At 43.8% G+C, this 27,970-nt stretch overlaps 1 protein-coding gene across 1 annotated transcript in view; it reads right to left on the bottom strand.

Moving 5' to 3' along the window:
- The window catches only part of ABLIM3 (actin binding LIM protein family member 3), a 108,714-nt gene that overhangs the window by 23,436 nt on the left and 57,308 nt on the right, over positions 1-27,970 (bottom strand). The window contains exons 8-11 of the mRNA XM_077137368.1: positions 22,605-22,692; positions 10,359-10,417; positions 4,417-4,488; positions 89-244 (exon numbers count right to left, since the gene is read on the bottom strand). Coding sequence (XP_076993483.1) covers positions 89-244; positions 4,417-4,488; positions 10,359-10,417; positions 22,605-22,692 — 375 coding nt within the window. The remainder of the gene's footprint in view (positions 1-88; positions 245-4,416; positions 4,489-10,358; positions 10,418-22,604; positions 22,693-27,970) is intronic.

The raw sequence follows: 27,970 nt of genomic DNA, 5'->3' as shown, positions 1-27,970 counted from the left end.
CTAGATTATCTGTGGTGGACTGGGCTACAGATCCCATCGGGACCTCCTTTCCTCCAACAGCCCCAGAGAGAGGGGCAAGACTCGATACCTCTCCATAGCCACATCTCTCCAGCATCTCGTCGGACGTGTATCTGGAATGAGACTCGTAGGAAATGAGGTCGGGGCGTTGCACCTCGTAGATGGACTTAACCTTGGGGAGAGCTGCCAGGTCTTTGTAATTAAGGATCTCATTATCCACTTTAGCCTGGGGAAGAGGGAGATAGAGAGGAAAGAAGAAGAGAGATGAAGGAAAGGAAAGGAGGAAACAAAAGCAAGATGTGGGAAAAAGGAACATCTCTAAAACCAAAACATTAGGATCAAAGAACCATAGAATGTTAAAGTAAGAAAGGTCTTAGATGCCATCCAGTCCAACAGGGCTAACGTTTACTGAGCATGTACTATGTGCTGGGCACTGGGCTTTATAAAAATGATCTCCTTTGACTGTCAACACCTCTCTGAGGTAAGTGGCAATATTATTTCTATTTTCCAGATGAGGCAACTGAGGCTCAAAAGGTTTCTCAAGTTGCACCACTTATTTTGAATGCAATCTAAACCACACAGCCAGGATGCTGAATTGCCTTCTATCACACAGTGAGGACATTTCATAGCATCCTTGAAGAAGATGATAAAGATAGGAAAGACAGAAATAATCACGATAGGAAACACTAACTAACTTTTGGTGAGTGCTTATTATGAACCAGGCTCTGGCCTAAGTCCCTTGTACAGATGAGCTCAGTTAATCCACATGACTCATAACTAACAATAGGTACTGATATTACCCTGGTTTTTACGTAAGCAAACATAGATTCAGAGAATCAGTTAACTTGCTCCAGGTCACACACCCAAGTGGCAGCACCAGAATTTCAACTCAGGCAGTCTAACCTGAGAGCCTTCCCTCTCCACTGGCCTCTCCCAGCTTGGGAGTTTACTGTCTTACACCGTTAGAAGACTGCACGCAGGGCTCTTTACACTGAGCTGAAACGAGCCTCGAACTAAGTCTTGACTTTGCCTGAGTTCAAGATTCCCAGAACAGTATGCAATAAGAGCTAGCTTCCTCTTGCACATGAGATCCCATGTCTCACGAACCCTTAAGATGTGTCCTTTCATGTTCATGTTTTCCAGGACCTGGCATTTGCCTATGGTCAATCAGGACCTGTCCCCCCTGTAATGACTATGGCTTGCAGGGTCCAGAGGGAGATAAGTTAAGACAGAGACCACTAGATAGAGAATCAGAGGAAATTGTATTGTCCTCACGATATTTTCCAAGGCCAGGTAAAGTCTCAGGGCCAAGACTGCCTTAGAGAGAGTAACTTTATAAATATCCTATAAGCATCAATATCTTCATAACTTCCAAGGCCCTCCCCCTATTGTGTCCCCATCCCAACCCACTGCTCTTGGGCACTGTGCCATTTCTTTTCCCCATATCCAGCCTCATCTTTCCTTGCCTTCCTGAGGCCTCCCTGGCCTGTTTCATCAGGCTCTTTGGCGCTCTGACATTCAGTTGGGTTTGCAGAAGGGGAGGTACCAGCAGGCACGGAGGGTGGGCAGAGACAGATGTGAGTGTGTTTGTTCACGCTGCTCCCTCCCTGCTGTCCGTGGGCCTGGAAGTGGCTATGCTTCTCCCGCGCCACAGCATCTGCCCAGGGGCTGCTTTTCCACAGCTCCAGCTCTTGCCAACCCTGGTAACACTGCTGCTTTCCCTTGTTCCTTTAGGCCTAGGGGGTGGTAACAGCTTCCTGCTGCTGTCCTCCCTGGATCTCACTGTCTTTGCGGCTGCTCACATCTCTGTAAATGGTCCCTTCATGAAACCCTCCTCTAAGTCCACATCTGATTTCTGTCCGAGGCTGCTGGGGACAGATACTCACTTAAATTTTAGAGTGTGCTGGTAAAGGGAACACTATCAGGAGAATCCTAATAGTGACTTCTACCTTTTGTTCTGGAATATTAGAACCTGACCTTGTGAGCTCGTGGCATCTAACAAACCCCAATCTCTATCCATATTCTTCTTGATATTTTACCCCAAATCTCAAAAATACGAAATCTGTATTTCTTCCCATAGCCATGTTTAAAGAGCTATATATAAATGAGTCTGAGAGACTAAACAGAGGTATCCCAATATAATTAATCTGGAAGGAAGGAAGAAAACACATGGGGCTGGTAGAAGTCAAACCACCATAAGATGATTCTAGCAATCAGGGGGATGCGGAGTCAAGTTTGAAAGTTTTCTTACCCCCCCAAGTTCTCTGATAACTTCATTTTAATACCATATCTCAGTTTCTCTAAAAACAAAACCATTTTTCTATCTTTTGGCCTGTTATCGCATGTTACCAGATGGTTGGATGGATTTTTCACCAAATGTGGAGGCCATGTCTGGGACAGTCTGGCTCAAACCCTGACCCCTCACCCGGTCAGTGTGGTCACACCTGGAGCAGCTGCAAGCGAGGGACCATAAGAGGGGACAGTAAGAAAGTGTGGGAGGTGAGGCACATGCCAATGCTTGGACAGGTGGACTCGATGGCTATGCTCCGAGCTGGAGGGCACAAGGGCAGGTGTTCCCAATTGCCGTTGCTCATTTGTAGTGGAGCTGTTTCTCGCAGGGGTAACTCCAGGGAGCGCTCTCTGGGACTTGGGGGAATGCCATCAGGGACTTCCTTATTCCATGAAGGTTAACAAGGCTCCTCAGCAGCACGGGGGGCGGGGGGGTTTTCCGGCTAGCGATGGATGGTATTAGACCCTAGCAGCTCCCTGAGTTCTCATAGCCTGGTGACTCTACATGCTTGTGCTTGTCAATAACCTTCTCACAGGGCAGGCTCCGAAACCAGACTCAATAATAGTGCTGCGGCTGGCCCTGCTCATGGTACTAGGATGATTATCATCTCTCTTGTTCTAGACAAGAATCTTCAATTAGTGCATCCTGTGATCAAAGTAGCTAGTCTTTTGTGGCTGCTCCATGACAGTATTGACCCGTCCTGAGGTTGGAGTTAATGACAGCTCTTATGTCTTTTCCTCCTTTGAACAGAGGAAGAAAGAACAGGAAACAGTGCCATCTGTGGGCATGATGCAGGGGTCAAAGCTGAAACGGGATGTGGATTTGCAGTAAGGTAATGATCTAGCAGCAGTGGTCAGGGCCCACCCAGGCCCGGCTGGTTTGGGGTCTGTATCTATAGCTTCTTATTTGGAATGGGCTTCCTGCAATAGACCATTTTCCCTACACTTTTGATCTTTTTGGCTCCTTCAACTACTGGAAGGCTGGAGCTGTCCAGGGTCAATTAGATTTAAGTTGATTTACTGTCTGTAGCCCTCCCCGCCTTTCGGTTTTTCCTGGCTTGGCCTCCCCTAATCTCTTTATTCCTCAGGGTTGAGTTGAAGTGTTTCTTCCTTGGAGAGGCCCTCTCCTAATCGGTCAGGGGCTGTCTGGTTCCTGTGTTATAATTTTGCAGTGCACCCTCCCTGTACTTTTTCTTTCTAGCACTTAACCATAACTGCACTTGATTACTCATGTAATTCTGAGGACAGGGATCCCGTCTGTGTGGTTCAGAACCATTTCCACTTTGCTCAGAGTAGATGCTCAGCTTGTATTTGTTAAATAGATGAATGAATAAATGAACTATATATTCCTAGGAACCTCTGAGGTCATCTAATTAAACTCTTGTCCCTTCTGCCACATCCCTGGCAAATGACGAGTCTTTCTTTGTCTGACTGCCTCTGGAGGTGGGTACTCATGATCCAGTTAACTGGTCTACTCTATATCTGGACTACTCACACAATTCGAAAGCCCTTCTTTATGTTTGCAAAGTGTTTACAGCTGTGCTTCCACATTCCTCCTTTTTCCTGCCTCTTTATCCTTCACACCTTTAACTCCATATCAATATTCCACCCAATACCTACTTTCTTCTCATCCCACATATTTAAAAAAAAAATGTTTTTTTTTTTTGCATGGGCAGGCTTCAGGAATCGAACCTGGGTCTCTGGCATGGCAGGCAAGAACTCTGCCACTGAACCACCATTGCCTGCCCTCATCCATATTTTTGTCTTGCCCTGTCTCAGTTAAGTAATGCGGAAGGAGGCATCTCGTACTGGCTTCAGAATTCCAGGGGTCTTGTTCTCATTGTACTTGCTTTCTTGAAAGTACATAATTTGAACTCTCAAATTATCCTGTAAGTCTGGGTTTACTACACCATGTGCTCCGAGGGCAGGGTCCTCATCAGTCCTGGTAGCCTCAGGACTCAGTACAGAGCCTGGTACAAGACAGCCACACAGGAAAGATCAGTTGCATCTTTCCAGCTGCCTTTGGCTACTCCCTCATCCTGAGAAACTCTCTAGCTATTAGGTGTGGAGATAAGAAAGGCCCTTTGGTGGCAGGAAAGTGATACATACGCAGATGACTCTGTTGGGCGACCCAATGCTGGATCCAGGGGGTGAGATGGAAGTCTCAGACGTCCGCCTATGCTGTGGGGAGAGACAGAGGCAGAAGGCATGAGGACCTGGGTGCGGGATTTGGTGGTGAGAAGGAGACAGGGGTACAGGATGCGATTCTCTCTTCAGGAAACACCAACAATACTATTCAACTGCTCTCTGGCTACCTCCTTACTTCCCTATATTTTCTGCCTTTTTAATCATTGCCTGAATGAGAATGAAATCCAAAATGCACAGGATTGGATTTTTTTCTATATTTTTTGCAGTTGATCATTTAAATATGAAATTACTCACCAAACTTCCCATTTTGGGTTATCCAGTCAATAATATATTTACTTTAAATGAAAAAAATTGGTTAGTACTCATTCCTCAGCTGTTGTTTATTCAACATGTAAAAGTAATTTAATGAATTTTAGAATGGCACCTACTCTTTGAGGCCAAAGGAAGGAAAAAAAAAAGGTAATTTAATGAACAACTATATGCCAACAAACTAGGCAACTTAGCTGAAATGGAAAAATTCCTAGTAACACACAAATCACCTAGACTGACTCCAGAAGAAAGAGAAGATCTTAACAAACCAGTCAGTAAAGAGATTTAGTTAGTCATTAAAGATCTTCCTACAGAGAAAAGCCCAGGATTGGATGGCTTCACAGGGGAATTTTATCAAACATTTCAAAAAGAACTAACATCAATCCTGTGCAAACTCTTCCAAAAAATTGAGGAAAAATGAACTACCTAACTCATTTTATGAAGCTAACATCACTGTTACACCAAAATAGGGTAAAGATGCTATAAGAAAGGAAAACTACAGGCCAATCTCCCTAATGAACACATATGCAAAAATTCTCAACAAAATACCAGCAAATAAAATCTAATGACACCTTAAAAGAATTATACATCATGACCAAGTGGGGTTTATACCAGGAAGTTCAACACAAGAAAATCAATGTAAAACAGCACATTAACAAATTGAAAGGGAAAATCACATGATCATTTCAATTGATGCTGAAAAAGCATTTGACAAAATTCAGCATCTTTCTCTGGTAAAACCACTTCAAAAGGAAACTTCCTCATTATGATACAGGATATATGAAAAACCCACAGTCAGCATCGTACCCAACAGTGAGAGACTGACAGCCTTCCCCCGAAGTTCAAGAATGAGACAAAGATGCCCTCTGTCACCGCTATTATTCAACATCGTACCAGAAGTTTTAGCTAGAGCAATCAGGCAGGAAAAAGAAATAAAAGACATCCAAACTGGAAAGGAAGAAGTAACACTTTCATTATTTGCAGATGACATGATAGCATACTTGGAAAATCCTGAGAAATCTATGACAAAGCTTTTTGAGCAAATAAAAAATTTAACAAAGAGGCAGGATACAAGATTAATGTGCAAAAATCGGTAATATTTCTATACACAAGCAATGACCTAGCTGGGGAGACAATTAAGGAAAAAATTCCATTCAAAATAGCCACTAAAAGAATCAAATATCTAGGAATAAACTTAACCAGAGATGTAAAGCACCTGTACACAGAAAAATACATAAAATTGCTAAAAGAAATCAAAGAAAATTTAAATAGGTGGAAAGACATTCCATGCTCATGGACAGAAGATTAAATGTAGTTAAGATGAAAATTCTATCCAAACTGATCAACAGATTGAAAGCAATACTAATCAAGATTCTAACAACCTACTTTGAAGACCTGGAAAAGGTAGTAATCAAATTCATTTGGATGGGAAAGAGACCTCGAATAGCTAAAAATACCCTAAAATAGAAGAATGAGGTGGAGGATTAATGTTTTCAAAGCCGATTTCAAAGCTTACTATAAAGCCACAGTGGTCTAAAGAGCATGGTACTGGCACAAAGATAGAAGCATTGACCAATGGAACCAAATCAAGAGTACAGAAATAGATCACCGAATCTGTGGTCAACTAACTGATCTTTGACAAAGTCCCCAAATCCACTGAACTGGGACAGAATAGTCTTTTCAATAAATGGACATGGGAGAACTGGATATCAATAGCCAAAAGAATGAAAGAGGAACCTGACCTTACACACTATACAAAAATGAACTCAAAGTGGATCAAAGACCTAAATATAAGAACTAGCACCATAAAGCTTCTATAAGAAAATGTAGGGAAACATTTTCAAGACCGAGTAATAGGAGGTAGCTTCCTAAACTTTACACCCAAAGCATAAGCAATGAAAGAAAAAAAATAGATAAATGGAAACTCCTCAAAATCAAATGCATCTGTGCCTCAAAAGACTTTGTCAAAAAGTTGAAGAGGTGTCAGGGTGGGCCATGGTGGCTCAGCAGGCAGATTTCTTGCCTGCCATGCTGCAGACCCAGGTTTGACTCCTGGAGCCTGCCCATGCAAAAAAAAAAAAATGTTGAAGAGGCTGCTAACTCAATGGGAAAAAATATTTTGAAATCAGATATCAGATAAAGGTTTGATATCCTGCATACATAAAGAAATCATCCAACTCCATAATAAAAGAACAAACAGACCAACTATAAAATGGGCTAACGATATGAATAGACATTTTCCAAAGAGCAAGTACAGATGGCTAAAAAGCACATGATGAGCTGCTCATTTTCATTAGCTGTAAGGGAAATGCAGATCAAGACTACACTGAGATAACATCTTACACCTATAAGAATGGCTGCTATTAAACAAACAGGAAACTACAAATGTTGGAGAGGATGTGGAAAATTGGGACAGTTATGCACTGCTGGTGGGAACGTATAATGGTACACCTACAATGGAAGATGGTCTGGCAGTTCCTCTGAAAACTAAATATTGAGTTGTCCTATGATCCGGCAATACCACTACTCGGTATATACCCAGAAGAGCTGAAAACAGTGATACAAGCAGACATTTGCACACTGATGTTTACAGCAGCATTATTCACAATTGCCAAAAGATGGAAACAATACAAATGTTCATCAACAGATGAGTGGATAAACAAGATGTGGTGTATACATATGATGGAATATTATACAGCAGTAAGACAAAATGAGGTTTTGAGACAAATGACAACATGGATGAACTTTGAGGACATAATGCTGAGTGAAATAAGCCGATACAAAAGGATAGACATTATATGTTTTCACTTTTATGACCTTGGTAAAGGTAAACTCAGAGACCTATAATACAGAACATAAGGGACCTAGAGATACACAGAAGCTAGAGATGGGTGAATGGTTAGCTAATGAGGTTGAACATAAATGTGGGAATGGATAGAAGTAAAGGGAGTTCACTAGTGGGTCTATAAGTAATATTATCATATTGAAGGTAAACATGATTGAAAGGATTGTGTAGAACCATGTATCCCACTGATTAACACTACAAATATAAATAAATAAGTTCTTGCATGAACTACTTCAAACGTATGAATCTCGTATAAAGAGTAAATAATAGAGGGGTATGGGGGAAAAACTACAATTGCATGCTATGTTCTCTGTTTAACAGGAAGACATCAATAGGACCATAGCAATACCAGGGATAAATAATTGGTGGGGGTCGGGGGAGGACAAGATAGATAGATAGATAGATAGTTAAGTGGAGGTTTGGATTTTCTATTTGGTGAGGGTGTGTTTCTCTATTGCTTTTCTCTTGGGAGTAATGAGAATTGTCTAAAACCGAGAGTGTTGATTGTACAATAAGTAAGGATAACGTGAGACATGGATTGTTGACTTTGGACATTATACATGATGACCAGTGAATGTGGGTGGCTGAAGGATACATTGAGAAGTAGAATGGTGAACTGTAGTGTTTTACATATGGTGGAATACGTATGTAACAGAAAGGAATAAAGTCGTGATGCCTGCAACGAGGTGAATGAACCTGGTGGACATTATCTGATACAAAATAAGCCAGAAACAAAAGAATATTGTATGGTCTCTTTTAGAAAATATTTATAAGACAATTGGGGCCTAGACTGTAAGCTGTCCTGGCAGTCACATTTAGTTCAGAGCTGTAATTGTTATTTCTAGATTTTGAGATGCTTTTTCCTTGGAACTGTGGGTACCTGTGCTACACCTAAGACTCAACGTAGGAGTTCTGCAGGTCTGAAAGTCAGCACTGCCACATCTAACCACTGTTAAAGAAACTGAAAAAGGGATCAGGCTTCAATTAGAGATAAGAACGAAGCCAATCAGAGTGGGACTAACGTAAATAAGAATATAGGGGTAGGGAGGACATTGTCTGTATTTTAGAACTTCACCTACCCTATGAGACCAGAGGAAGAGAGGTTTATTTTGTCCAAAACCTAATTTTCTGTAGTATATATTCTAACTCAATATGTCTGGATAGATAATTTAAACAACCCAAACATATGGAGCCCAGAATGGGAAAGAGGGCTTGTAATTCTGCGTAGCTCAATGTAACACCCAAATACATCCCAGAGTATGTTGAACAGATAATTAAAAAGTATTGGTAAAGTTCCTTAAGGGATGGGAGAAAAAATACGGAACTATTACACTTTACCATCTGGGAACCTCCTGATACTGTTTCAAACATTTGGAACTCCCTAGTCAACAGGTGAAGCACTTGATCTTGAGGCTTACTCTTATGAAGCTTATTTATATGGCAGAAGAGCTAAGCCTGCCTATAGGTATGCATAAGAGTTCTTCCAGAGAACCTCTTTTGTTGCTCAGATGTGGCCTCTCTCTCTTTCTCTAAGTCCAACTCTGCAAATGAAATCATTACCCTCTCCTCTATGTGGGACATGACATCCAGGAGTGAAAGTCTCCCTGGCAACGTGGGACATGACTCCCAAAGATGAGCCTGGTCCTGGTACCATGGGATCGACAATGCCTTCTTGACCAAAAGGGGGGAAAGAAATGTAACAAAATAAGGTGTCAGCGCCTGAGAGAGTTCAAATAGAATAGAGAGACTATTGTGGAGCCTACTCTTATGTAAGCTTAAACTAGATATGGCTATTTACCATGGTTTGTCAAAGTCCAACCAAAACCATTCCTGTCAACCCTAAAGAACACTAAGGGCTCTGAGATTCTACAAAAGATTCATGTACTACAATTAATTTCCAGAAACATACAACCTCCAGATGGGTTCCTAGGCCAGATAAGTCCTGAAACCCAGAGGGGTCAGCTTCTCTAAGAACATCAACTAGTTCCATCCTCCTATTCCACATCATTGAAAGCTCTTTCCAACATGAAAGGGTTAGAAAAGGCATAGGCCAAATACCCATAAAGACTGGGAGAAGGATCAAAGGAGAAGCAGAAGTTATAACAGAGAAGATAGGATTTAACAAATGAGTATGACCACTGAATCATTAAATCGATATATCTTTTATTCTCCAATGCCTTGGAGTGTTTAGAAGGAAAAACCTAAAATGGTGGAAGCGTAAACCACAATAAACTCTGAAAATCTGTTCTAAAACTACTTGTTACAATGTACTTTCAAATTCATTGCTTCTTTGTAAATATATTTCACAATAAAAAATGTTTTTAAAAAAGGAATTTAAACCTTATGGAATTGCACTACATACTGACTCTTTATAGCATATTCACTGCAAATTCCTATCACTCTAAGTAGTAAACTTCAAAAATCTCTCTGGATAATGGCAATGGTGGATTAATAGTTCCCTTAACAGAACCCGATATCACTCAGTGCATCTAACACAGTGGCAACATCGTGTGGTCAAAAAGTCAACTGACTGGGAGTCAAAGGCCACTAGTGATCTTAGTATCTAACCTGTAAAATGAAAGGGCTAAATTTCCTTCCAGATCTCTCATCCCATAATTTAAAGAGTTCTTAGTGGGGCTATATAACAGAATTTCCTAAACTGTGACTTATGTACCAAAGCATAGTGCCACCCGCCCCCAACCCATGGTATAAAGGGGTGCTGGGGTGGGGTCACTACTAGCTTGCTTACCTTTAACTTCTTCTCTGCTCGGGCTGCCTGTTTGCAGATGGGGTGCCAAACCTCAGAACCTGAGGGGCCAGGAAAACATCAAAGGCTCAGATACTTCCAAATGTACTAGCATTTTGTCTTCCTTCCCCCATCTCAATTTACTCATTCAGCAGCACAGATGCCTTCCATATCAGTGGGATGTCACCTGGGGTTTCCCACCTCTCTGCTGGGACCCTGAGCTACCCTCCCTCAGTTTTTTTTTTTGCATGAGCAGTCTCCAGGAATTGAACCCAGGTCTTTGGCATGGCAGGTGAGAACTCTGCCACTGAGCCACCATTGCACAACCCCCCCCCCGCCCAGTTTTTTTTTTTGCACGGGCAGGCATCAGGATCCCTTAGTTTTTAATAAACACACTCTTTCTGCCTGTCCAAATCCTACCCATTCCTCAAAGTCCAGATCCCACATCACATCTTCTTGCAAACTTTCTTACCTGCCAGCTGGGAGTGACTTCTCTCTCCTCCTCTGTGATCCATAGTTCTCTGTTTCTCTCTCAGTATGTATGGTCTTAAATTACAGTAGCTTGTGCATTTACCACCCTAACTAAATTAGTTGCTCCTTCCAGGCAGGAACTGAGCTTTCCTTACTGCAGTATCTCCCACAGCATCTAGCATGGGACTTTGCACTTAGTGGAGGCTCCGTACATGTTTGTGGGGTGAACAGAAGAGTGGATGATTGGCAGTGAGTGACACAGCAGGTGGTCAATGGCTGTTGGTTGAATGAATGGATGGCAGTGGGGGTGAAAGAAAATGAAAGACTGTGGTGAACTCCAGCCTTCCTTTTTCTTCAAAAGCTTATGACAGTCTACCAAAGTTATCACATTTAAGGGGATGAGGTGTCATGGTGTATATTCTGGAGAGCATTATCTTGACCTGCTAATTCCTAAGAGACTCTAGACTCTTCAAATTTAGTCTATTGCTAATGCCCAGACTGCATAGTGGGTGGGGGTCCAGCTGGCCAGCCCCAGACCTGAGAGGCAAATTTGGAAAGGCATGAACAACAGGTGGTTGCTCACATATTGAGAAGAAGCCCCAAATATTACACATTCCCCAAAGCAGGGACAGGTGTTCTGGATTAGAAGAAAAAATAGGAACATATTATCCCTCTGGTGCCATTCCTCTTGTAACCAGCCCTAAAAGGAAAGAAGCCAGCAAATGGCTAGATGCCTGAGCACCCAGATGGCATTTGTTTGTCTGACTTTGTTTGCAGGATATTCTTTCTATTATGATTTGTTGCTTGGAACCCCCAGGACTGGAATACTGGCTCAGAGACACAGGGGATGGTGTCAGGCTGAGCAATTACTAGACCCAGAGAGAGGAGGGGGCTGAAGAAAGGAGAGCTGGGCTCTTGTCCTTGCTTCGCCCCTAACTCAGCATCCCTTTGGTTCCCAGTTTCTTCATCAGAATAGCAACGAGGTGGGATTTGGATGATTTGGAGATGATTCTTAATCTCTGGAATTCTAAATCTAGGGCCAATTTTGTCATTTGTTGATTAGGGATCATTGGTTTTGGTTGCTAATTTTCTTGGTTGTTCCTACTTACTCAAAACGTGCTTGATTCCACGTACTGTGAAGTGCAACAGCTCTCAGGACCCAGTAGAGGGACTCTGGGTCTGCAACTCATCCAGCAATCATAGGGCATGTCCACTACCAAATGGTGGGTCCAGATCTGGGCTTTCGGGAGTTACTACAGAGCGCATTTCCGGTTCCTCTCTGAGTTACCTCTAAATCGACCAGGAATTGTTTACCACCGTGGCTCTGGCAGGAAACACATGCTACAGGCCACTGGAGGAATGGGCCAGACAGACAGAGAGGTCTAAGAAGGGCATGAGATTATGTGAAAGAGGCTCAGGGAAGTTAAAGGGCTGGCAAAAGTCCTTGTGGGGGGAAATGATCAGTAAAGTCAAGGGGTCAGACTAGGTAGACTTGCTTGCTTTAGACTCCGTGACATCAGCTCTGAACTAAAGCTGAACCACAAAGGGCCATTGGTTTTTAGCATTCTGTATACACGAAAGCACGCTTACATAATAAATGGGGACGGGGGGATAAAAAGAGAAAACGAAACTATAATTAGAAATGGAAAAAAATCAGATTTGGCATTGGTAAAATATCATCTAAACAAAACAGCCAAAAATGAATTTGTTGGCAATGAACTCATATAAACAAAGGTAAGGAAAGGTCGTTTGTTTGTGAAGACCCCCTAAGAAATTATGGTCTGCTGAGCTTATGCCATGGGTTGACAGCTAAAAAATGTGACATTAACAGAAACACAACATCCAGAGTGGAGAAGGTGATTATTCTCTGCTCTTGTCTTTATCGTAGAGCCTAGAACAGTGCCTGGTGCAAGTATGTTTAATAATGAAGTGAATGAATGGTTGGATCCCACCTTTGTGCTTTAAAAAAGATACAAGGTGAAATACACCCAGAGAATGATGGCCAGGATGGGGAGGGGACTCAGCACTGGACCACAAGACAGGAAGAAGAGAAGACTTAGCAGCATGGTGAAAAATATTTTTGAATATTTTAATGACTGTTTTGTGGGAAGAGAATAACTTTTTCTGCATGTCTTGAAAAGTAGAACCAGGACTAAGGAATAGAAGCTTCATGGAAGGAAAATTTAATGTCTGAGGATTGAATGGTCTCATTCACTGATAATGAGGGCCTTACCCCTGGAAGTTTTGAGGTACACACTGGAGGCATATTGTATAGGAGATGTATCATATGGTAGTTACACTAAAGGACACTGACTACCCCTCACAACTCTTAGAGAGTCTACATTTCCACCTTAACAGTCTTCTTTGTATAGACAAAAATAACCATTGCCCCGATCCAATGATTCAAACTAGAATTAAGTTCCACGAGAAGAAGGGCTGTGCCTGTCCTGCCTACAGATATATCTGTAGGCACTGGCAGAGTATCTGCTAAAGGGTAGCTTCTTAATAAATACTCATTGAATGAATAAACAAAAGAAACATGACATTTCATGTTAAGCCATTTGGATTCTCTAAACTGGACTCAGAGATTTGGACAGGTATTACAATTTTGGAGGCTCTGATTTGATAGCTACAATTTTAGTGTACATCATAATATTCATTAGACTGGGGTTTGTCCAAGTGTGACCTGTGGGTCACCTGTGTTGGAGCCTGATGAAATGCAGATTCCTGGGTCGCAGGCTGAGCCACTGAAGCAAACTCCTTAGAGGTGGGGCTCAGGATTTTGATTTTAAAAACTCCTTGGTGATTTCTGGCTCTCAACTCAAGAACAGCTGGGCTAAATGCCAGATAACTACAAATTTGTTCTCTTAGAACGTCATGGGAAAAGGAAACCAATTTTACAAGACCAAGCTCTTTTAACGTCTTGTAAGAATTCAACAATTTTTGATCGTTAAAAATCTTGGTTCCACAAGTCACACTCTCTTGTCCTTTGAGATTGTCACCTGCAATTCCAGGTTCTGCAGTTAAAACCCAGGGTAAAGGTTATGGAAGTGAAGGATTAGCTATTTCTGTACCAGCTGACTGAGCGATCTAAATCTCCAAAACTGTCCTTCAGGCAGGTATTGAGGCTGTTTTCAATCCTCAGCCGAGTCAGCAATCTTATCTGTGATTAGTTACAGCACACCCACACCTGTAACATTTTGGGCTTACTTAATGTTTGGAAAACCCAACCACCTCTCTGCTGGACCTTGAAATTCAATTTGCCAGGCTTTTTTTTTTTTTTTTTTTCCCGCATTAGTGGAGATTTTAATGCCAAAGCTAGAGTTGATGTCATTACCTTCCAGCACACCCATCCATGGGTCACAAAGACTGGAAGTGGTCCGCCCAAAGGTTTTGTTCGGTCAGCACGGTATTTATACACAGGCCTCACTGCGGCATTCTGTTACAGAAGATTTCTTCTCCTGGTTTCTCCTGACCATGGCAGGATGAGGTTTCTTGGAGTTCTGCCTTTATGCAGCATTACCTTTGTGACACAGCCTTGCTGGGACCTTGGAACTGTGCCCTCGAAATCCCCGGCCCCACTCCCCCCAGCAGGTGGATCCCTTCTGCTCTTCATTTGTTACTGAGGGTTTCAACTCAGCAGGAGGGAGAAGAGTGAGCGGGATCACGGCTGCTGAATCTGCCGTGTAATCACGAAAGTAATATCTTTATTATTATTATCTGGGGCATTAATACGCCTTTGACACGTATCAGTCCCTCTTGATGCATTACGCATCGTGACCCCCTTCAGGGGTTTGAATCCTGGCTATCTCTTCCCAGCTGCACTGCCTCCTGCAAGTCATTATACCTCTGTGCCTGGCTCCCCCATCTGTAAAATGGGGGTGCTAACAGCACCTGCTTCCTAAGTTTGTGGTGAGGATTGATGAGTTGCTATAGGTACAGCACATAGAACGGTATCCTTAAAGAAGCACTATGTTAAGTGTGATTTGTCTTTGCCCTCATTACTATGAGCTCCCCTTCCCTCCTAAACTTAACCTGTTAGCCAAGGGGGAAGGAGGAGTGGAGAGACTGGGGAGGGTGGGTGGCATTTATTCCCCCTCTCCTCGGAGTGCGGGGGAGGTAGCGCATAAAGGGCTGGCCGTCAGGTGGAGTCACTGACAGAAGCCCAGCCTGGTGGCCAGTGTGCCCCGCGGGAGGCTGGGATTGGGCCAGGGACAAGGGCGCCTTGGCAGAAGTAGGGAAGACCAGTTTTCCCGGAGCTGGCATGATGCAGTGGGCTGGAAGCTTAATAAGGAGGGCGAGGGAGGAAAGTGCTGGGTTACCCCAAAGCCAGGTGCCATGGAGAGTACTGGGCAGGATGAGGAAAGGGCAACAGCAATACTGAGGGGCCCAGTTGCTCACTGACACTGCCTAATTGCTGATAATCAGGCAGTAGTTAAAATTCATTGAGTGCTTAGTATGTGCCAGGCAGTCAGCATTCTTATTCTTTCTGTCATTATTATCACTATGATTTATAGAGTGGTGTCTGTGTCAGGTCTTGTGCTGGTCTGAATCTGCAGTGCACCCCAGCAAAACCATGTCTTTTAATCCTCATTCAGTATTGCTGGGTGGGAGCTTTTTGATTATCGATGGAGATGTGACATACCCATTTGTGGGCAGTAAGTTTTGATTAGATGGTTTTCATGGAGATGTGTCTCCACCCATTCAAGGTGGGGTTGTTTACTGGAGCCTTTTAAGAGGGAACGGTTTTGGAAAAAGCTACAGAGCCTACATAGCCAGAGACCTTTGGAGAAGAAGGAAAATGACCCCCTGGGAATGCTTCATGAAACAAGAAGCCTGGAGAGAAAGCTAGCACACTTCCCACGTGCCCTTCCAGCTGAGAGAAACCTTGAACGTCACTGGCTTTCTTGAACCAAGGTATCTTTCCCTGGATGCCTTAACTTGGACATGTCTACAGCCTTGCTTTCATTTGGACATTTTCACGGCCTTAGAACTGTAAACTAACAACTTAATAAATCCTCCCTTTAAAAAGCCATTCCATTTCTGGTATATCACATTCTGGCAGCTTGCAAACTACAACAGGCCTTATGCTACACTCTTTATAAAAATAATATTAAAAAAATGATAAATAACATTTATTGGGCACGTGTAGAGGGCCCTATGCGAAGTGTTGTTAGTAACGATAAAGATAATAGAAGTGTCACTAATTGCATTCACTGAGTTTACTGCATTGTGGGGAATGGCCATAGCCACATTACTGAGTGTTTTTTTTTTTTTTTTTTTGACAAAGTTGAAAAGTATTTTTTATTGTAGAGAGTTTCATATACAATGTTAACGATTTCCCTCCTCTCCCATGATGAAGCCACATTCCTATCCTGAGTGTTTAAAATAAGGACAGACTGGCAGCAGCAGGACCAGGCTCTGTGCTAAGTCCTTGCATTCATGATCTCACTTAATTCTCATGACAGCCCAGGGGAAGTGGGGTTTAGGAGGCTTGGGTGTCTTGCGCCCCTGTCTGAGGCCATCTGCTACTTTCGCCTGGGTGTGGTCACGTGACCAAAGCCAGGCTTGACTGAGGCTCCCCAGTTCTCCTCTGCAGACTCTAGCAGGGGACGCTGCCTCTGTACAGATGCTGGGAGGGCTGGCCATGCCATCCTTCTTACCATGTGGAGACAGCCAATCTGGGCGGGATCGCATGGAACCAAACAAGAAGAAACAGGGGAACTGCTGACACCTGTGGCCCCTTCAATCTGTCTGTGTTGCTTCTAGATGATTCTGAGTTCTGGTAGCTGATCAATTCCCCCTTTTGCTTAATGTAGTTTGAGTTGGTTTCTGACACCTAAAACGTCCAGATTAATACAACATTTCATTGAGCAAAAACCTGAGGATCTGACAAGTTCTTGACTTGCCTGGCAGGCAATTTTGTTTCTGAGAAAATAGAGGAAGCAACCAGGGAAACTGCTACTCTGGTGCTAATTTGGACCAACATGGGCAGATTGCAGGATGACTGAGATGTGACACATAACTGGAGAGAAAATGCCATATCATCTTGGATTTGAGGTGACCTAAGAGGAACGAGCTGGAAACAGACATTGGAAATACAAACCTTAGTCTGCTATAATACAATATTTTCTATATGTTTCAAGATATCTGGTAACCCTAAAGCTCTAAAAAAAGCGCAACTCATCAAAAATTAAAATATACTCTATTTAAAATGAAATATGCATAGTAGAGTCAGACTTCAGGAAATACCAATTTAGCACAGTAACAGGATATGTTTGAAGAATCTAAAATTATGTAGCAGAATTGGGGAAACATGAGATTTACAGTTTTGAAGCATAAACTCCTCCAACGTAAGCTGTCAGTAGAGAGATACAATTTAAAATAATAATGCTAAACCACTAAATTATAGCAGGCAATACTACTTCAGTGCCTTTTAAAGTGTGGTTTGATGAGCTGCGTAGATTATCACTGAGGGCTGCCACTCAGCAACCCCTAATGACGGGAAGCACCTCTCCTGAACATCTATTAGCTCAGTGCTCCTCTTATGAGGTACTTGTCAGAAGAAAATGAGGCTTTAGCTAAATATCAATGGCATCTCCAGCTGTGGCAGAAAGATCATCTGATCTAAAAAAAAAAAAAGTGATCCAAAATAGATTCGGTGGACAAGAGAAGGGTTGGTATAATTATTAAAGCAGCCTTTTAAGGCTCCATTTCTGAATTGCATTATCACCATGTAAGGCTCTTCACTTTATCTTGGATCATGGACACTTCTGAAAATCTGATGAAAGCTATGGACCCTCTCCTTAGAGAAGCACAGCACATGCAAAATTTGGCAAACAATATCAGGAGAGTCATAGAATTCAGAAGGGCTACAAGGAGCTGCAGGTTAAGAATTCTGGTAATAGACATAAGAAAACTGCCTTAACAAGCTCCAGCAAGACAGGCTAGCTAACCTCGGTCAAAGGACGTAACCTCTCTCAACTTTCTTTTTTGTTCTCTAAAATGGGGCTATTAATAGTTTTCTGCCCACAGGACCTGTCATGAGGATAAAATGGGTTATTGCATATAAAAGTCTTAGTACAGTGCTTGGCACATAATAAGTGTTCAACAAATACCAGCTGATGGCATCTTATTCTTATTCTTGGCAGGACCTACAGTTTGTTACAATGCTTTCCTTAGCTGAGGAGGGTTTGTCCCAGAATTTCATCAATGATTCCCTGTCTGGAGGCTTTAGTTAAATATACAAATGATAAGAGAGACCGATTTAAAAATGTTCTTTGCCTTAGGTCCTTGGAGTAAGGGATTATTTGGTGTAGACAGAAGGAGAGAAAGAGAACATTTCCTCTTCCTTTTCCTGGGTACAGGTACATTAAGAACAAGAGCAAAATCTATCTAATCTATCTAACCACATTCTGGGTTTAGAAAAACCAGGTCCAGCAACTGTAACCCTTGTGATGTCAGTCTAAGCTCTGTCCTGACCTTGCAGAAATTTGACTACTATTTTGCTGCACAAAGTCAGTGACCTGATTTCCTTGTGAAGCCTAAATGAAACGTTTGGGCAACAAACAGATTAGAGATGTGGCATCTTTACAAAACAGTTAAAAGACTGAATGCACACAGAATTTAAAACAAAGAAAGGAAAACTTGCTTTTGTCTCCTGGGGCCCCCAGCAGTTCTCATCCAGACAGATGCCAGACTTCTTCCAATTAGAGCCACCAGAAAGCCATCACACAGCAATTAAAACACAAACTAACTGACCAAAAGCATCTCTGAAGGACCATTTGCCAGCACTATGCTGCCTAGCTACCGAGCTGGTAAGACTGGGGTTCTAAGCTTCGCAGGCTTTCTAGTACTCTCTGGTACAGGTGGCTTCCTGGGGTACTCATCACATTACTTTCATTCCTTTCTTACTACACCTGGGAACCTTAGGTGTGCACTCATTCTACATGCTCTAGCTATGGGGGCCTGCCTCAGTTTCTCCATCATACAATTCTTCTTCCCACCATGGGCCTTTGTGTCTGGTATTTTCTCTGCCTCCACAGTTTTCTCTTTCTCCTTCACCCTCTCATATCCTACTCATTTTCAAGATCTTGGCTTGAAAAATTCCTTCTTCAGGAACACCTTCCCTGGCCTCCCAGACTGGATCAGGGGCCTCGACACACACTCCCATGGTTCCTGAGCTTTCCCTTCACAGCACCTATCGCAGCTTGTCACTGACGGCGTGCATGCCCATTTGATTAACATTAGTCTCCTTCTCACTCCACCAGGGCAGGGGAGCATGCCGCGTTCATCTCTGCTCAGCTCATAATAAAGTGCTTGGCATACAGCATGACCTCAATCTGAATTAATGAATGAAAGATAGTATTATTATTCACACTTTACAGGGAAAGGAAGGGACCCAGAGTAGGAAGTCATTTCCCCAGGTCACAGCCCATTAGAGGAAGAGCCAACACTTAAACCTAGGAGACCTGGCTTTCTCCATTCCAGTTTTTCCTGGGAGGAGGGTTTTCTTGCCATTTTTAGGTGCTGCCATTGAGAGTTTTGGTGCCTTCGCCTGGAAAGGATGTCCGAGGCAATCACAGTCCCAGTTCTCTGCAGTAGCAGAATTCCTAGTGGCTGCCAATCCTAGGACACCCACAACCCGAGTCAGCACAACCCAAGCGTCAGATAGCCTGGTCCCCCTCACTCAAGAGTCACTCAGCATCTCTCAAGGCAGGTCCTTAAGTACTCTGCAATTACTCCCACTCTCCCAGAAGCCAGGAGGATAGGGATGGGGATAATTAATGAGGAGGGTGACAAGCCCTTCTTCATCACCAAGAATATCTCCCACTCCTATAGGCTTTTCTGCCTTACGCTTGATGGTGTATTCTCTTGGGTGATCACAAAGTCTGTTTGCTTTACTTTACTGCTTAACTCTTTGGGCATCTGAGTAGGATCTGGTCGGAAGCAGGGTTTAGAAGATAATATGTCAGGATGCAAGCTCCATGAGGGCAGGAACCTTCTGCTTGCCTGCTGTTACATATCCAATTGCTAGTACAACACCAGGCACACAGAGGCTCAACAGATACTCATTGACTAAATGAACTGAGAGCTTACCATGGGTCAGGAATTTACTACACCTATATATTACAGGGCCTGTTATTAGCCTGTTTTACAGACTAGGTTACCAAGGTTCAGAGAGTTAAGGGTCAGAAAATTCACGGTCAGAAAATTAGTAAGCAGTCGAACTAGGATTCTATCCCAGTCTGGGCCAAAGCACCAAATGGGGTCAGATTAGGATGAGAATTCAGGCAGGAAGGTAAAGATGTTGGTTATTCTATGCTGCACAGGCAGGGATGTGAACATGAGGGCAGTTTCGGAATCAGAGATAGTTTCACCAGGGAAAAGGGAGACAAATTTTATGTGATAAATTTTCAAACTAAGCCTGAAGTCCAGATTTCCATAGTGGTTCGGTTTCATGAAGTCGCCATGCAGTTTGCTGAGACTCAGGTGGGCCTCCCAGCATATACAGGGCCCTGGAGCAGGAGTCTCCTGGGGACCCAGGCACTGAGGGATTACAGGTCATGGGGAGGGGGACTGGGTACCAGGAGGCTAAGGGGGAGAAAGGCCGGGAGTGGGAGAGAGAAGGCCAAGCCCCATTCTGTTCCTGCACACTCCGGTTCTCAAGAAAATCTCTTCCTCTCTCTTTGGGCCTCTGTTTTCCCATCTGTGCAATGACAGTTGTTATCCTACAGGTCAGAGTGTCTTCTTGGAGCCTTCCACCTCTGACATCTGTAGTCACAGAACCGCAGCATCTTAGAAATGGTCACCTAGTCCAATCCAACATAGGAAGAATCCCTCCTACCACACTCCTAGTAGATGGTACAAGTTTCTGTCGAATAGCTCTAGGTAAGCCATTCTCAACCAGGATGATTTTGTCCCCAGGGGACATCTGTCAACATCTGGAGACATTTTTGGTTGTCACAATGGGAGGGGCGATGTTATTGGCATGTTAGTGGGGAGTGGCCAGAGAGAATGATAACATCCTACAATGCACAGGACAGTGTCCCTCCCTGACCCCTACCACAGAATTATCTGGGTCAAAATACCCCAAGCGCTGAGGCTGAGAAACCCTGCTCTAGCAATAGGGACTCATTACATCTTGATGGAACTCATGGCTGTAGGCGTTTGTGGTTAAGATGAGTTTGCTAGGAAGCCACACTCCCTGTAACTGCCCCCTGGCCTTCTGGGGAAACCTCGAGAAAGAGCCCCTTGTCCTCCCCGAAAAGGCTATTTGAACATTGCCAATCATAGCGATTCAGCCAATGATATCGCTTGGAGAATGAGTCTGCGTGGGGCCAGTGTAAGAGCTGAAGCACTGGGGCAGGACCAACGTTTCTAATACCAGCTGGGAGGACCAGGTACAGACAAAGGGCTGTGGGAATCAGGGAGCGGGCAGTGCATTAAGTCATGAGTGGGGCTGGGGAATAGAGGGTTTTTGAAGGTGGGTAGTGGATGAACCGGGTGGAGAATGGTAGGATTTCCAAAGGAGTGTTCCAAGACGTATGCAAGTGAACAGCAACAGTTGGAGTCAGAAAAGGCTGTGAATTCACTTGAAGGCCTGAACCCCAACCTGCCATGAGACCCTGCCTGGCCCGCTCCTTCCTGCCTCCAGCCTCATCTCTCACCTCTGTCGCACCCCAGCCATGTCATTTCCTCGCCTACCTCAGTGCCTCCACAGCTTCTATTTCCTCAGCCTAGCACATTCTAGTCCTCCTCTCTTTGCCCAGTTAAAGCCCACTCATCTTTTGAAGTCCAGCTCCTGGCCCTCCCTCAGGTAGCATTCTTGATTACCCCACTCCACCCCCCCACCCCATTTTGTACTCTCACAGCTCCATGCTTCATAAAACTTTTCATGGTTGCAATTTACTTGCAAATTATTGAACATCCATCTTCCCCCACTGGACAGCAGGCCAATGTGGGCAGGACTGTACATGGAGCTCACCATAAATCCCTGGCCCAGAGCCTCCACATAGTAGGTGCTCAAGAGATAGTTGCTGAATAGATGAATAAATGATTGAAAGTTGGCTTTGGTGGCTTAAGTCTTCAATATGTTCAAGGCTAGAAAGGTAGTTTGAGATGTCAGTAGGAGGATCTCCAATGTGAGGCTGAAATGTTTGGACCTAAGCTGGTGGGCAGGGAGGGGCCCTGAAGACCTCTGCACAGGGCAGTGCCAAGACCACCATGATTTCCTGGGATAATGGGCTGGGCAGAGCCTGGAGGATAATTAGGCTTGCCCTGTTGCAACACTTCTGGGGCAAGAGGTCTGTTTCCCTGTAGTGGAAGGAAAGCAGCCCAGGTTTGCTTCTTTGGGACTCTTTGTATCCTTCCAATTCTATTTATATATCCTGAGGATCCCTGAAAAGACCTGGCATGATGTTCTGAGACATGGGGAGCAGGGGTGGGAGAGACGGTGGGGAAGTGGCATCCCTCTGAGGTTCTCTGACCACTCATCCTTGTGTGGCTCAACCTCCCATCCCAGGCAGAGCCAGGGGAGTCTGCCCACAAGACTGTCAGGGAAACAAGCCAGCCCAGCAGCCGGTGGGTGGTGTCCAGGGACGGGAGGCAGATCACATGTCATTTTGTATTAGCCACTCCAGCAACTTTCCAGAGCCACCCAGAGAGAAGTGAATTAATTGCGATTTTGAGGACAAGCCAAAAACAAAAGATAACTCTGAAATGGAAGGAGGTTATATCTTCTTTCCAGTTATGAGCAGATAGGTCAGATATGCATACCTGTGAGGTACATCTCCTCCCCTTCTGTGAACATCTGGTGGCAGCGCACACATCTTGCACAGGTTGGGTGGTAGTGCTTCCCTCCTGCCTGTGGAAACAAAAGGGTGAAGAAGGAGGTCAGAGCTGGGGCTGCTGCCCAGTGGGGCAGGCTAGATTTGAAAATTTCCTTGGTATTTCAGTGTTGTTGGCATCTCTATGTTCTTATGTTCTGTTGAGAGGCTACCCAGAGGGGTCAGAAGCATCCGAAAGTCCACAGTCCACCAGGTAGCTTGGTGATTCCACACTGTGGGTCCCTGACAGCACTTCAGTGGGTTTCCTTGGACACCTGCACTTCTACCCTGACAGGCTCCAAACCCAGGAGCTGGGGAATGACAGCGAGGCGGCCTGCTTATGAACCCCAAGGAGTTAGAGTGGGAAGCACCCTTCAGAGACTTTCGGTCCCACCTCCTCATATTCAGATGAGTAAACAGTCTTGTTTTTGGGATATCCTAGCATTTCCCAAGTGCGGGACACATACTTCTAGTGGTACAAGAGATGATTTTAAATGGTACAATGAGCTGATATTAAACAATATCGGATGCATGAAAAAATTATCCCTTTTCAATCTTCTTTCAATTCTTCTGATTTTAGAAGGAGCAAGTGCAAGTGTGTATCAGTGTGTCTTTAACATCTATTCCAAATTTACCAGCCAACCTTTTTAAGAATGAGAACAGGCATGAAGTTTGGAGCTTCCACAAGCCACAGAATCTAGCTAGAATGATTATCTATCCACAGAATCTAGCTAGAATGATTATCTATCTATCTATCTATCTATCTATCTATCTATCTATCTATCTATCTATCTATCTATCTATCTATCTATCTATCTATCTATCTACCTATCTATCTACCTACCTACCTACCTACCTATCTGTTGAAGCTGTAGGTTTACAGAATAATCATGCATAAAATACTAGATTCCCACACACCACTCTGGTATTAACACCTTGCATTGATGTAGATTATTTGTTACAATTGATGAAAGCACATTTTCATAATTGTACTATTAACTATACTCCATGGTTTAACTTAAGGTTCAATGTGTTCCATGGACTTTTAAAAAATTACATTCTAATATATTAGAATTATCATTAGACATTATATATTATTACCATACATAGTATCTAACATTTCCCCTTTTAACCACACTCAGATGTGTATTTCAGTGCTGCTAATTATGTTCGCAATGTTGTGCTGCCATCACCATGAATAATATTTATTTTTTGGTCACCTGTAAAATGGCAAATGATATTAGTTTTCCCATCATGTCATAATAAGTTTTCTCACATATAAATGAACCAACTTAATGACAATTTAAAGCACTTGGTAAGAACGAGTATGTAAGGTTCACAAACATGGTAAAACTTGTGAGAGTGGCACGTGAAGGACAGATTTTTTAGGACTCAGTAGTCAAGTAACTGGTCAGAGGCAAAACCAGGAGGGGTTGGGGGGCCTCTGGCCCCCAGGCCAGCACTTCACTGTTGTACTTTGGAGCCTCCTGCTCTTGCCCCCACCTCACCCCAGTCCAGCTTTGGTAAATCCCCTTCCCTATTCCCACTTGCCTTCCCCACCATTATTTAAACTAATCATGGAAATGTTCTCCCACTGCAAATCTTTTTATAGGGGTTGGGTGAGGGCGCAGCATCAGAGAAGGCTTTGCCTTGACGTCATTCTGGGAACAGGAGCCATGACCTCTGAAGGCCAGCCACTAGGCTCAGCTCTCATTTGCATGCTGACAATCCTCTGCTTTGGTAAGTTCTGACACTAAAATGTCAGCCAAGAGGGTGACTCTGGAATGTCCACGGGAGGGCGTGGTGCAGCCAAAGGGCTGGAAGGTAGGGCAGTGGGCTTGTTTTGAAGGTGTATTTTACCTGTCAGGGCAGATAGTTTTTCTTTGGTGGGGGGAGGGGGCTGCTTGGGGACAATGGATGGAAATTGGGGGGGCTGTTAAAGGACCCCCCCCAAGTTATCGTTTGGCATGATGCAAATGTATCCCATCTAGTTCAAAGATTATAATTGCAAAATAAAATGGCCCAGTTTCAAACATATTTTTAAAGGGAAGGGGGTGAGATTAGAAATGGGCTTCCCCATTCTGGAGATACTTGATCTATTCTGAAAAATCAGCATATTTTTACAAAAGGGAAAAAAAACCCTCCTAAGTTCATTTTCCTCATTCTTGGTTATTTTCATGGCTCTTACCAATGAGAAAATGTTCTTGTCATCATCAAAGAAAACTATGTTCAAACTTTGGAAGAAACCTGCTATTTTCCCAAGCTGGGATATCGTGGGACTGATTCTCTTGTACCGTGACAAGCATAATCGGTTTAATTAGTAGCCTCTTCCTACTTTGTGTCTTTTTATCATTTCAATTATAGACCTGTGTTCCAGGGTGGCAACAGTGCCTTGGCAAAAGAAGCTTCTTCCTAAATATCACAGTCACCACCCCACGCCAGCCAGGAGAGGCTGTGTACCCATCTCAGCAGCCCTGGCCATGGGTGGTACAGACAACTACTTGGGGTACCGTGAACCACTGATTATTCACTGGGTGGATTTTATGGTATGTGAAGGTACCTCAATGAAACTGCTGAAAAATAAAACCAAACAACTACTTGTTTTTGCCCTGCCATCATCCTTTCCCCCTTCTTCCAAACAGCACCAAACTTTCCCTTGGTGGAATTACCCCTCCACAGATCTGTCCATTTGGCTAAAGTTGGGCTGACCCCAGCAACAAGCATGTATTTCAACTCTAAGGTCACGCCTATCGGTTCAGGGGCAAGCCTGAGGTTGTTCAGTGAGCATCAGTCCCAGGGGGCTTGCTGAGCTTTTAGAAAAGAGAAATTCTCTTTCCCTTGGGGATGCTGGTACACAGGGTGTAGCCTAGAGTGACTGGTGTTGGCTCCCCATCACAAAAGACAGCCTGCCCGAAAATGAAGCCAGCATAGAAGAAGATGGAGCTAAGATGGCCAGAGCTCCCAAATAATGTTGTTTGAGCACTGGATCCAGTTATGCCTGAAGCCAGAACTACTCTTGGGCTTTTTATTATGGAACTGATTAATTTCCTTTTTGGGTAAAATCATTCTGCGTAGAGTTTCTACATTTGCAGCCCCAAAGTCCTAACACATCCATTATTCTCCATTGACAGAAAAAGCCTCTAAGATTTAGAAAAGTAACTTGCTTAAGGTTTCATGGTTAGAAATGGTACAATTTGAATCCAAGTCTGTTTCACTCCAGCCCATGTTTTCTCATGATATCAGCGACCCCAAAAGACCCCTGAGGGCTGAGGGCTGTGGGCATCAGTGTGGGGCACAGGAAAGAGCTACTGTGTGTGACCTTGGGGACACCACATGCCTTAGGGCTCACTTTTCTCATCTGTAGAATGAAAAAGTTGAACTAGTTGGTCGCTAAAAGTCTCTTCCAGCTCTAAGGAAAAAAAAAATCAATAAGTCCAAGATGCTAATGGAGCTTTATACAGATGGAATCAATCGAAACGCAGTCACAACAGCTGCCCAAGAGGAACAGGTTACCACAAATCTAAGCAACAGTAACATGTGGGGAAAAGGCAGCCACTGTGGACATAATTTCAAAGCAGCTTGGAAATGCCGGAGTTACTTCCTGTCTGTAGTTCTGTATGCAATTGAAGGGTTTTCCTTCTCAAAAGAAAAGTCTGCTTTTATGTTCTCCCATCCTGCCACTCTTTATCCCACTACAATCTGGATGCCTCTCCACCACAATCCTGCAAAGACCTAACAAACTATCCTCTTAAAGGTGACCTGTCCTCATACCCAACAGCGTTTCTCAGCTTGCACAGTCCTTAACGGCTCTGCAGAATTTCACCTACTCCTACAGACCTCACCACCTTTTCAAAAACTCTGTCCTTTCGCTGACCCCTAGCTCTTCTCCTCTGTCCCTGACTGCTCCTCTACTTCTGCCACCTGGGAGCAGTCACTCTCCAAGACTGGCTTCGGCCCCCCTAGACTTTGGAAATCCTAATAGCTCCCATGGTGCTGACTTCACTTGAATCCTAGTGTTGGTGAAATTGGCCTCTCCTGGCTGGAGTTGTTCCTGAGTTCTGGTCTACATTTCCAACTGTCTTCTTGAAATCATCTAAGAATTTTAATTCCAACTTGTCCCAAAGGGACATCATGTTATTGCCCAAAGCAGCTTCTTTTCCTGCCATCTCCAGTTCTGGGGACAGCAACAGGAGAATTCCTATCTTCCAGGCTTGATGATAGGATACAATTTTTGACCTCTTGGATGCAACTTTTGGCCTCTTCTTCAATCCCCACATCTACAAGGTGCCCCACCATTGCAAAGCTGTAGGAATTCTACTTCCCTAATGTTGGCCTTTCCACTGCTACTTTACGTCTTGAGTCCTTCCTGTCTGGGTCATGCAGTGGCCTCCTCGCTGACCTCTTCCTTTCAGTTTTTTCCCTTCAAATTTAGCCTTTATACCTCATCCCAGTGTACTCTGTCAGGTGTAGCTCTAATCAGATCACTCTCCTCAGTGCCTCCACAACTCCCCATTCCCAGTGAATTAAGCAGACACCTCACCCTGGTATTCATGCCTCAGAAACCTGGGTCCAACAACCTTTCCTGAGCTCCTGTTTTATGCCGCATCCTTTATCTCACACTCCTTACTGCTCCCTGGATATACTTAATACTTTATCTACGCCATCCATTTGTTTATCCTTTTCTCTCTGGCTCCCTAAGTCAGTTCTCTACACAGCAGTTGGAGTGATCTTTTTAAAACATACATATAATCTTACCATGATGCTCTTGGGTTTACAACTCTCTGATGGCTATTCCACTGCACTCAATATAAAACCCAACCCTCCTAAACACAATATACTTGGTCTACGAAGTCCTATATGAAATGCCCTTTATGATACACTCCACCTGCCTCTTTTCCCTGTTCCTTGCATCCCGGTTTGTATAATTCAGCCACATAAGCCTTTTTCTTTGTCCCCTGAAGGGTTATAGCCCATTCCTGCCTCAGTCGGTCACACGATGGCTTCCTCCTTGTCCTCAGGCTTCAGCAGCAATGCCATCTCCTCAGGGAGTCCTTTCCCGACTGTTACTCTCTCTTGTGTCAAGCCCAAATATGACTGCAGAATTCTTTTCAACACAGCATTCCAGGTAACCACTTCCAAGAGGCCAGATTTGGCAGAATCAGTGACACTGCCTGTAATAGCTGACCCTGTCTGCCGTCCTCAGCCACTGTCAGATGAGAAAACCAAGGCCTAGAGAGGCAGAGATACTCACCCCAAAGTGGGTGTGAGTTAGCACTAGACTAATATTAGAACCCAATTGTTCCTAGGCTGAGGCTA

Source organism: Tamandua tetradactyla, chromosome 20 (assembly GCF_023851605.1).
Source record: "Tamandua tetradactyla isolate mTamTet1 chromosome 20, mTamTet1.pri, whole genome shotgun sequence".
NCBI classification, from domain to species: domain Eukaryota; kingdom Metazoa; phylum Chordata; class Mammalia; order Pilosa; family Myrmecophagidae; genus Tamandua; species Tamandua tetradactyla.
This window is presented reverse-complemented; position numbering and strand designations above follow the sequence as displayed.